The sequence below is a fragment of the Dermacentor variabilis genome, chromosome 6 (genome assembly GCF_050947875.1).
Source record: "Dermacentor variabilis isolate Ectoservices chromosome 6, ASM5094787v1, whole genome shotgun sequence".
Classification (NCBI taxonomy): Eukaryota; Metazoa; Arthropoda; class Arachnida; order Ixodida; family Ixodidae; genus Dermacentor; species Dermacentor variabilis.
This window is the reverse complement of record NC_134573.1, coordinates 125,803,399-125,815,442: the sequence shown is the minus strand read 5'-3', so window position 1 is coordinate 125,815,442 and position 12,044 is coordinate 125,803,399. Positions and strand designations below refer to the sequence as shown.

Here is a 12,044-nt window from a genome sequence, read left to right as displayed (position 1 = left end):
GAAGCAGGCGTTAAGCAATCCCCATACGTGGGCCGATCCCGGAGATAGTGCAATGCTGGGCCGACCCGCGGCGGAGGTGAAGCAGACGTTTAGCGCTCCCCATACGTGGGCTGATCTCGAAGATAGTGAAATGCCGGGCCGACCCGCGGCGGAGGTGAAGCAGGCGTTAAGCAATCCCCATACGTGGGCCGATCTCGAAGATAGCGCAATGCCGGGCCGACCCGCGGCGTAGGTGAAGCAGGCGTTTAGCACTCCCCATACGAGGGCCGATCTCGAAGATCGCGCAATGCCGGGCCGACCCGCGGCGGAGGTGAAGCAGGCGTTAAGCAATCCCCATACGTGGGCCGATCCCGGAGATAGTGCACTGCTGGGCCGACCCGCGGCGGAGGTGAAGCAGACGTTTAGCGCTCCCCATACGTGGGCTGATCTCGAAGATAGTGAAATGCCGGGCCGACCCGCGGCGGAGGTGAAGCAGGCGTTAAGCAATCCCCATACGTGGGCCGATCCCGAAGATAGTGCAATGCCGGGCCGACCCGCGGCGGAGGTGAAGCAGGCGTTAAGCAAGATACGTGGGCCGTTAAAGATACGTTAAGCAAGATACGTGGGCCGATCCCGAAGATAGTGCAATGCCGGGCCGACCCGCGGCGGAGGTGAAGCAGGCGTTTAGAACTCCCCATACGTGGGCCGATCCCGGAGATAGTGCAATACCGGGCCGACCCGCGGCGGAGGTGAAGCAGGCGTTAAGCAATCCCCATACGAGGGCCGATCTCGAAGATAGTGCAATGCCGGGCCGACCCGCGGCGGAGGTGAAGCAGTCGTTAAGCAATCCCCATACGTGGGCCGATCCCGAAGATAGTGCAATGCCGGGCCGACCCGCGGCGGAGGTGAAGCAGGCGTTTAGCACTCCCCATACGAGGGCCGATCTCGAAGATCGCGCAATGCCGGGCCGACCCGCGGCGGAGGTGAAGCAGGCGTTAAGCAATCCCCATACGAGGGCCGATCTCGAAGATAGTGAAATGCCGGGCCGACCCGCGGCGGAGGTGAAGCAGTCGTTAAGCAATCCCCATACGTGGGCCGATCCCGAAGATAGTGCAATGCCGGCCCGACCCGCGGCGGAGGTGAAGCAGGCGTTAAGCAATCCCCATACGAGGGCCGATCTCTAAGATAGTGAAATGCCTAGCCGACCCGCGGCGGAGGTAAAGCAGTCGTTAAGCAAGATACGTGGGCCGTTAAAGATACGTTAAGCAAGATACGTGGGCCGATCCCGAAGATAGTGCAATGCCGGGCCGACCCGCGGCGGAGGTGAAGCAGGCGTTTAGAACTCCCCATACGTGGGCCGATCCCGGAGATAGTGCAATACCGGGCCGACCCGCGGCGGAGGTGAAGCAGGCGTTAGGCACTCCCCATACGTGAGCCGATCCCGAAGATTGTGCAATGCCGGGCCGACCCGCGGCGGAGGTGAAGCAGGCGTTTAGAACTCCGCATACGTGGGCCGATCCCGGAGATAGTGCAATACCGGGCCGACCCGCGGCGGAGGTGAAGCAGGCGTTAGGCACTCCCCATACATGGGCCGATCTCGAAGACAGTGCAATGCCGGGCCTACCCACGGTGGAGGTACAGTTCGCCAATAAGGGGTCCACATACACAGCTTCGTTGGTGGTCCTTCTTCAGAGTTTGGAAGGGCATTGAGATTTTTTGCTTTTGCGCAACATGGTTTCCGTCAAATATATTCCTGCGAAACACAGTTACTGTCATTCACCGATAAATTACATTGCATGCTTGACAGGTCATAGGGCGCCGATTGCATCTGTTTAGACTTCTCGAAAGCATTTGATAAAATGTGCCATCAATTGTTGCTTTATAAACTAAGTCATCTTACTGTTGATCCAAATTTCTTTAGATGGATTCAATCTTTCCTTCTTAACCGCTGGCAGCTTGTTTTCACTAACGGCACTACCTCACCGCTTACTAACGTGCTATCTGGTGCACCACAAGGATCCGTCCTTGGACCACTTCTAATTTTAATCTATATTAATGTCCTCCCGTCCACCGTATCTTCTGCCATTCACCTTTTTGCTGACGACTGTGTAATTTTCCACGAAATAGGTAACCTCAACGACATTAACACTCTCCAGACCGATCTTAATTTGGTCTCTAACTGGTGCAAAACGTGGAAAATGGAATTAAGTATTAACAAAAGTAAGTTCATGCGCGTTTCTCGCTGCTGTAACACTTCTCCAGCATATTGTTTTAATGGCATTCCTTTTTATTACGTCGCATCATATAGGTACCTAGGCGTACACATAACACGAAACTTAACATGAAATGCCCATACTGAATACGTGACTAATAACGCTAATCGCATGTTAGGGTATTTACGTCACAATTTCTCTGCTGCTCCACCGTTCTTAAAACTCCTACTTTATAAAACACTAATACGACCTAAACTTGAATACGTGTCATCTATATGGGAACCTGCGCATGAAAGTCTTGTATCTTCTCTCGAACTTATGAAAATAACTTCATCTTTTCAAATCACAACCATACAGCAAGTATCACAGCCATGAAGCCTAACCTTTACTCCCCACCTTTAAAATATCGCCGGAAAATCAGTCGCCAAACTCTGTTCCACAATATATACCATCACGTCATGTTACACGACGATTTTATTTCACCAGCGAAATACCCTTCGCATTGATCATTGGCTCAAGGTTGGCATCAGAAAATGCAATACTAAAGCTTTTTTTTTTCAGTTCTACCTTCCCCGGACATGTGCCAATGGAACCGCTTCCCTCCCGATATCGCAGCCATTGAAGAAAATCAATTTCGCGATGCACTAACAATCTTTGTTTATATTGGAGAATGTTGAATTTGTGTTTTAACAAAATTCACTGTATTGTATTGATTGTCTTTGTATCCTATATTACCCACTCCCCTCTGTAATTGCTTTAGCCCTGAGGGTATAATAAATAAATACTGTCGGCTTACGTGAAAGTAAGAGGCGATGGCATCGAACAGGTGGATGGGTTCAGGGACGAACAAGCGAAGCAAAAATAAGTACTTAAAGCCGGCAGAGAGTACGCTGGCGCGACAAAGCAAGTCGGGGATCGACGTACGCGAGTCAAAGGCGCAGACAGCTGCCTGTGTGAATCCTGGCATTCGCTGTATCGAGAACTCCGGATCAGCAGGTTTCTACGCTTGACGTTCCGAAATGGTAAGGCGTCGTGAAAACTACGCGGGAATCTCTAAGAATGCTCTTCCAGGTCGACGAGGCTATACAGCTTAGAAAGTGTTGCGAACTATCCGTGTATCCGGCTGCACTGAACTGGCGGATGAAGAGCGCGCCAGGGGGGCGCGGAGGCTTTGGATTTGCGCTGCTGAGCGTAACGGTGACAGGACTGAATCCTGGCGCCTTTAACCACATTCCGATAGATGAAAACTGTAGTGTGACGATGTTTTAGCGCGCGTTATGAGTGCCGAAATATAAGTGGCACGAAATATGCACTCGAGGCAACCACGGTTAATGCGGATTCCCCCGAATTTACCCATCCTTCACTGGTGCACTTCCACCGATGATACAAAGGAGTTCGGTCATATGACACAAACGTTGGTTCTCTCGAATACCACCAGATGGTGTTGCTCTCCAAGCATCACGGGCAACACAGCAACTAAGAACATCAAGCGGAAAGTCAGAGAGGCTGAAATAATCTCATGGGTGGCGGCAATGGAAAAGACACCTGCCCTGAGTAACTACTTAAGAGGAAAAAACGAAATCAGGAAAGAAAGAATTTATGATAACTCAAATAGAAGCTCATTACTTTTCGAAGCGAGATCGGGATGCCTTAGAACACGCACCTATAAAGCGAAATACAAGAAGGAAGAAGAAGCATGTGCTTGCTGCGGTAAAGCTAGGGAAACGGTGGAGCATGTTATATTAGAATGTGAACACGTCTGGCCAGTGGTCGATTTAGGCACCACTGGCCTCCTTGAAGCCCTTGGGTTCAGCGAGAGCAGTGGAAAAGTAAACATGTCCGCAATAGAGATTAACAAGAGGCGATTGGAAGATTGGTAGAAGAAAAGTAGGGAAACGACAAAAAACGGAGACGTGCAAAAGCAAAGTTCGCAATAGGGGATCAGAAAATTTGGTTGTGAAAGTTCATAGGTTTCTTTCTTTTTTTTCTTTCTTTACCCTAGGTAGGACATTAAGCAGTATAATTGAAAGGACTTGGTGGCGCAACCCACCGCCCCGTTCCAAAGAGGACGCTCATAACATCCATCCATCCATCCATCCATCCACGTAGATTCACTAGTACGGCAAGAAAACAAAAATTGGGAGGGAAAATCTGTACCATGCTTTTTTGAGACGCAAGCCTGAGAAAAAAACAACAACAAAAACAATATTACCCGAGCAGATATTTGCAACAGGGTGATGCATGTTCCTGCTGAAGTATAAGCCTGAAAACGACTGAGCACATAGTAACGGAATACGTAGATGTTCATTCAGCAAGCCTCTAAGGGAATGCCCGCCTTACAGACGCACTGGGATTAAAGACGGATGGAAGCATTAACTCGTCAGCAGTCTAGGAATGAACGGGGCTAGTTGGTGAACGCTCATGATTATATTGCACTTAGTATTATACTGACCAAGGTACGTGACTTAGGTACGTGAGGTCCTTTATGTATCTTAGAACGACAGAAAGCTGAGCTAGTTGGTAAGGATTCATAACGCAAAAAAGAGATGAGTTTTGTGTCGTCTTTCTTTTTTTCGCCTCTGTGATCCCTTCAGTTGATAGTCGGCGTTCGTGTTGTCCATTTCTCTACTCTTGTGTCCTGTCTGAACGCCTCACCTCTTATTTGCATTATGAATCCTTTATGTATTATGGGGTTAGGCATAAAACCAGGGCTTTCTCAAGAGTAATGCCAGCAGAAAGCGTCAAATTATCTTCCTATTTTCTACAGTAGGGCGTCTTCTTTGTATTGGCCCACACTTTTCTTGGCCAGCTGCTGGGGTGTCATCTAGCGAAGGAAAAAGTAAAGAAAAGAAGAAGGAGAAAACAGTAGTGGGGGAACTTGAATTTGTTTTGACCACCTGTGGTTTGTTGACGAGCACCTAAGTCTAAGTACAAGGGTGTTTTTTGAATTTCGCCCCCCTCTAAATGCGACCGCCGTGGCCGGGATTTGATCTCGCGACATCGGGCTCAGCAGCAAACAATATTTTAACGCTATACAACTTACCGTAGTTATGAGAGAGAACTTCGCATGGTTTTCTCTTAAATTCCCATAGATTTCCAGGACATTCATCTTGACATTGCACATCTGTCTAATTACGTCTTTGACTTTGCTGAACTTCTCCATCAATCCGCAAACTTTTTTTTTTTGGTAACGGAGCTCTTCTTCGAACGTCAAATACAAGTAAAATTCACAGCACAAGTCGCAATACGACCAGAATCAAACAGAAGGAAAGTTGTTTTACAAAATACTCGCAATTTCTTCTCTAAGGAAATGAAATGGCAGGGTGGAGCGCGCAAGCACAGTTTGCACAGGTCACAAACACCAAGAACAGATCGTCTCGGCGACACCCGTCAAGCTCGATGAAAGCACCCAAGTATATGAGCACGCACCGAGCTCAGCATCGCAACATGTGCGCAACGTACACATGAGGTGACGATGAGAACAAAAATGGGAGCGCATGTAGTTATCTCCTGAGTCGCCCAAGTGATATCCTGACGTCTCGGTGTCGTACTGTAGCAACGTAAGAATTCGACACTGCGAACGCTAAGAGCACGAACGTACGTGAAGAAAGTGTCCTCGTAACAGCCAGTTTAAACCCGGCGAAGTGAACTTTTCCATAACTATCGCCGAGCCCCGCCAAAGAGCGCTCACGCCGCATGCTCAAAATGCGCGCCGACACCTCGTGATCGAACGTCCGCTGCTGACGCGGAATGCGCTAAAGATAACCAATCAATCTGCGCCAAAAAGGCAACATCCTTCCGTATACGCACAATGTCTCCGAACTCTCGTTTCCACTTCCGTCCTTTCCTTCTCTTTTTTTTTTTTTGCGGGCGAAAAAAAAAAAATTTCGCCGACGACTACGATACTCCCCAATGCGAAATTTGAGCTCAGCTCTAGACGCGTTTTCGTTTCGCGATAAACTGTCTGGCGCGGACAATCTGTCTCGGGCGGCACGTTGCGAATGGGGCAAGGCTAGGCACGACAGCCTCGTGAATCGCGAGATCACGAGAGGCAGCGCGTGGGTGACGCGTGGGCGCGATTCACGGCGACCGTTATTTTACATAATTGAAGGAGTCCCTAGAATACCGAACCGTATACGGGGTGTCCCTACTATCATGCACCAAGATTTAAAGATATGCAAATGCACGTAGCTGCACAGAACCAAGGTAATGTTACTCGTCGTCGCTTGGAGATACTCAGATTCCTTTTTTTTTGCATTCTACCTAACTACATTTAATTTAATTTAATTTTTGGTCAACTCCTAAAATAATATAATTAGATGAAAAGTGTCGGTGAGAAAATTAAAGAGCAACATAAAAATATTCCCGATAGAGCTTTTTGTTGTTCAATACGTGCTAGGTAAAAGCGTTTTTTCCGAGCGTGAGAGCAGCCGGCGAATACATGCAAAATTGCCGAGCGACTGGCCGCTAGAGGTACTTTGAGTATATTCGTGGGCTTCTTTCATGTTCGGAAAAATACTTTTATTTAAGCACGTATTGAGCAACAGAAAGCTGCATCGAAAATATTTTTAAATTGCTCTACAATTTGCTCATTGACACTTTTCATCCAACTATAATATTTGAGAAGTTGATTAATAAATTAAAACTAATTATGTAATTAGGCAGAATGCAGGAAGTAATCTGAGTATCTCCAAGCGATGGTGAACAACATTACCTTATTTCTGTCCAGCTACGTGGCATTTATACATTTTTAAATCTTGGTGCGTCATCGTTGAGACACCCCGTATATGGCTCGGTATTCTAGGGATACCTGGACACACCCTAACACAATGTTCGTGGCAGGTTTAAAACTGTTAGTGTTAGTTTTACAGGGACGGGTTTCGGCGACCTTCAACAGCGTCTGCTTGGAACTCGAACCAGATTGACCATCGGAGAGGGTTCGGCAAGGACGACGAGATGATGTAAAAACAAATATCACTTTAATAAATCGCTACGGGTGAGCGGGGTGCTCCAAGGGAAAAAGTATAAAAACGTTCGGCGTGCGTGCTCCTGCCATCAAGGCACAGGAAAGATGTGTCCGTGGCGCCTCGCTGGCCTTTGAATACCCTACACCATCCAGACAACCTCATGCTCTCTTGCTCCCTGGTAAAGGGCCTTGTCAGCAGACTGGTCAACCCACACACAGAAATAGGAGAGAAACCACTCCCTGGCGTAGCTGTGGCGAGCGTAGGTCACGTCGGGTCAGCTCATACAGAGGAATTCGGAGATAAACGGCTCCCTGGCATAGAGGTGATGAGCGTAGGTCACGTCGGGTCAGCTCATACAGAGGGATTCGGAGAGAAACGACACCCTGGCATAGAGGTGGTGAGTGTTGCTCACGTCGGGTCAGCTCACACAGAGGAATACAGAGAGAGACCACTCCCTGGCGTAGCGGTGGGGAGCGTAGGTCACGTCGGGTCACCTCATACAGAGGAATACGGAAGAAGCCACTCCCTGGCATGGAGGTGGTGAGCGTAGCTGACTTCGGGTCAGCTCACACACAGAGAAATACGGAGAGAAACCACTCCTTGGTGTAGAGCCGGTGAGCGTAGGTCATGTCGGGTCAGCTCACACAGAGCAATACGGAGAGAGACCACTCCCTGGTGTAGAGGTGGTGAGCGTAGGTCACGTCGGGTCAGCTCACATGGAGGAATACGGAGAGAAACCACTTCCTGATGTAGAGGTGGTGAGCGTAGGTCACGTCGGGTCTGCTCACACAGAGGAATGCGGAGAGAGGCCACTCCTTGGCGTAGAGGTAGTGAGCGTAGGTCATGTCATGTCAGCTCACACAGAGGAAGAGAAAAAGAAACCACTCCCTGACATGGAGGTGGTGAGCGTAGGTCACTTCGGGTCAGCTCACACACAGAGGAATACGGAGAGAGACCACTCCCTGGTGTAGAGGTGGGGAGCGTAAGTCACGTTGGGTCAGCTCACATGGAGGAATACGGAGAGAAACGACTCCCTGGCATAGAGTTGGTGAGCGTAGGTCACGTCGGGTGAGCTCACACAGAGGAATTCGAAGTGAAATGGCTTCCTGGCATAGATGTGGCGAGCGTAGGTCACGTCGGTTCAGCTCACACAGAGGAATATGGAGAGAAACCACTCCCTGGCATAGACGTGGTGAGCGTAGGTCACGTCGGGTCAGCTCACACAGAGGAATACAGAGGGAGACCACTCCCTGGCGTAGAGGTGGTGAGTGTAGGTCACGTCGAGTGAGCTCACACAGAGGAATTCGGAGAGAAATGACTCCCTGGCATAGAGGTGGTGAGCGTAGGTCATGTCGGGTCAGCTCACACGGAAGAATATGATAAGAAACAACTCCCTGACATGGAGGTGGTAAGTGTAGGTCACTTCGAGTCAGCTCACACACGGAGGAATACGGAGAGAAACCACTCCCCGGTTTAGAGGTGGTGAGCGTAGGTCACGTCGGGTCAACTCACATAGAGGAATACGGAGAGAGACCACTCCCTGGTGTAGAGGTTGTGAGCGTAGGTCACGTCGGGTCAGCTCACACAGAGGTATACGGAGAGAAACCACTCCCTGGTGTAAAGGTGGTGAGCGTAGGCCATGTCGGGTCAGCTCACACAGAGGAACACGGAAAGAAACCACTCCCTGACATGCAGGTGGAGAGCGTAGGTCACGTCGGGTCAGCTCACACACAGAGCAATACGGAGAGAAACCACTTCCTGATGTAGAGGTGGTGAGTGTAGGTCACGTCGGGTCAGCTCACAGAGACGAATTCGACGAGAAATCACTCCTTGGCGTAGAGGTGGTGAACAGAGGACAGAGGAGAGTAGGATTTGTAATGGTGCATAATACCGTCGCAGGCGCTCGTCGGACAAGTATTTTCATGTTGACGAGCATGACGATTAGGCACGTCGTGTCTGAGGCGTTTCGCATCCGTTCGATTTATGGACGCACGAAGTTACCCGTAACGTGAGCCATCTCTTCAATGCCTTCTTTTTCTCCTTTCGGTAGGTACTTTCCACGTGTTTATTCAGCTGCTGCGCTTGCCACCCATCCACACAAGTAGGGAGAACTGGATAGGACAAAGGATAGGCCTTAATCTCTTGAAAGTAATGTTACCGAAATTGCTAAATGTTAAAATACTTAAATTCTGGGTTATCACGTGACAAATCCTGGGGTTCTTTAACGTGCACTCAATGCACGGTGCAGAAGCGTTTCTGCATGCAGCCCACCTCGGGATGCGGTCACCGGGGCCGGGATTGAACCCGTGACCTTGATCTCAGCAGTGCAACGCTGTAGCCACGGGTGTGGTAAATATATATTATCTGCAAAGAATAGAACATACCCGTTATTAGAATGGTTGTTGCTTGCCTTTCCACCTGATCATTGTTAGTCGGTTTATAAGTGCTTGATATGTTATTTGTTGAGGCCTAATTACTTTATTATTTTTTTTCTTGCATTCTTACTCGCGTTTTGCAGGATTCTCACGGGCTTCCTCCAAAGAAAAGCCTGGTGTGCCCAAAGGCCGCTAAGTATGCTGAAGACCACACGCTAAGGCTGCACCCAGCACAAAAGAAACTGATGGAGGTCAGCTATATATGAGATACAACCACGTATCCTTCGTTACTTTTGCCAAAATGTAAGAATATGTAGCTACAGTCGCGTGCAATGACTTGCAACACCCTTGTCGAAGGGGCTACAGGGCTGCGCGGCGGCTCTGACATGCGAAATAGCGGTTTAATAAGTACCACTTATTGAAGCTGTGTTTAGGTCCGGAACTTACTCTGTGTCTGCGCAGCCGTACAGTCTTGAAGGCCCTTCGACCACGGGCACCGGTGCTGCATGTAATATTGCACGTGACTGTACGTTGCACGTAGCTGGACAAATAATAATAATAATATTTGGGGTTTTACGTGCCAAGACCACTTTCTGATTATGAGGCACGCCGTAGTGGAGGACTCCGGAAATTTTGACCACCTGGGGTTCTTTAACGTGCACCTAAATCTAAGCACACGGGTGTTTTCGCATTTCGCCCCCATCGAAATGCGGCCGCCGTGGCCGGGATTCGATCCCGCGACCTCGTGCTCAGCAGCCCAACACCATAACCACTGAGCAACCACGGCGGGTGTAGCTGGACAAAATGAAGGCAACGTTGTTTGTTGGTCCCTTGGAGCAAGTCAGACTATTTTTTTGTCATTGGTCTAATTCCATACTTAGTTATTATTAATTAATAATCTTTTCCAATACTATATTTGGAGTCAAAGTGTCAATCACGAAATTGTACACCATCCTGAAAAAAATCAGAGGAGGCCTAAGCACTTCTTATGAGTTGTGAATGCGAAAGCATTAATGTCCCACTGAACGGCGCTGACTGGTCCTTCAAGTTTTGCGCTGCCAGTGATGTACATACCACAGTGGTACGTGCTGTCCGTGTCAGCAAGCTGCAGTACCTGCGGTGCCAACGCCGCATGCCACCGACGCGGCGATGCCCATCGGGCGACGCATGGCGGCGATGCCGTCTCTCTTCCCGCAGCGCCTGACTTGCTATCGCCCAAGCAGGTGTTCCCTCTCGCCCGCTCTGCCAGCGCCTCCTAGATAGCACAAGGCCGGTGCACTTCGATGCGTGACGTCATAATACCTAGCCCGACTGCCATAGAATGTAATGGGGATGCTCCCAAGTAAGCCCAAGTAAGTAAGATTTCGTCACGCTGGGCTTCGCAGAGGAAATTTCGGTCTGTATAGCGTGGCTTCGTAAAGCAATGAGCACACGCCTGCTATCGAAGATGCCTTGGCTCTGCTCCGTCGAGGAGGGCTCGTGCCGAGAACGATAGCGAAGATGACGTGGCGTCGCGGAGGTGCCCTCTCCCCTCACGCAACACCTGGCACGCTAAAGCAGCAACAGGTGCTCCCTTTCATCCGTTCTGCTCCGTCGAGGCGCAGCTTGTGACGGTGGCGCCGCAGCCAATGGGACCTCCGGCAAGACGCGCTCGTGAAGTGGCGTCGCAACCAATGGCAATGCGAGTTTAGGCGTCGTTTCACTGCTGCAGACGACAGACGCCGGCTTTTTCACTCAATGGGCCATTTGACGCTTTTGCATAAAAACATCTCAGCCTTAAAGAAAGAACGCGAAACACGAAAACATGCCGGGCGACTAGTCATGCGGCACTTTTTACAGCGTAAGCTCTTATGAGCTCATTCCAATAGCCGTTTCGGTTGGCGATGCTGTCTGTCGCCGTTACCGCCGGTGTGCGTCACAGGTATCGCCGGGACTGAGAAAAAAAAAAATTCCCAATTCCCGCCGGGATGAAACCCGGACGCGCCGCGCCGGAGTCAGCTACTCTACTGCTGAGCTACGCCAGGGCTTGCTAGCTTGCAGTGGAAACATGCCCTATAAACGCGTCCTATAGCGCGCGAGGAGACACGTGATGTGACATGCGTGTCGCGTAGTGTCGATACGTGCACACTATGCATTGCAGTTGCATATTATTGCACTAAGTGGCATGCCATGCAGCAGTTGCATAGGTAGTGGCACTAGGCAGATAGAGGAACTTGAGGAAGAAAAAAAAAAAACGTTGAGGAGATGTGTACAAAAATTGCTATAATGAAAGACATATGTCATACCGGATTAAATCCAAGCGGGCTAGGTGACTGTTTCTCACCACCCCATTTTAGAGGTGATGTCAATATATCGTCGCCGTGGTCTTCCTCCTCCTTCTCCTGATCATCAGCATCTTCATTAGCGTCTTATCGTTCAACTTGGTAAGCGATGTGAGATGAGCGCCGGGTAGTGTCGACACGCGCACAGTTTGTATTGCAGTTGCATATTAGTACACCAGGTGGCAAGCC

General features: G+C 49.6%; 1 protein-coding gene across 1 annotated transcript in view; it reads left to right on the top strand.

Moving 5' to 3' along the window:
- LOC142584358 (putative caffeoyl-CoA O-methyltransferase 1) overlaps positions 1-12,044 on the top strand; it is a 123,654-nt gene that overhangs the window by 28,025 nt on the left and 83,585 nt on the right. The window contains exon 3 of the mRNA XM_075694511.1: positions 9,678-9,785. Within this exon, the coding sequence (XP_075550626.1) occupies positions 9,678-9,785 (108 nt within the window). The remainder of the gene's footprint in view (positions 1-9,677; positions 9,786-12,044) is intronic.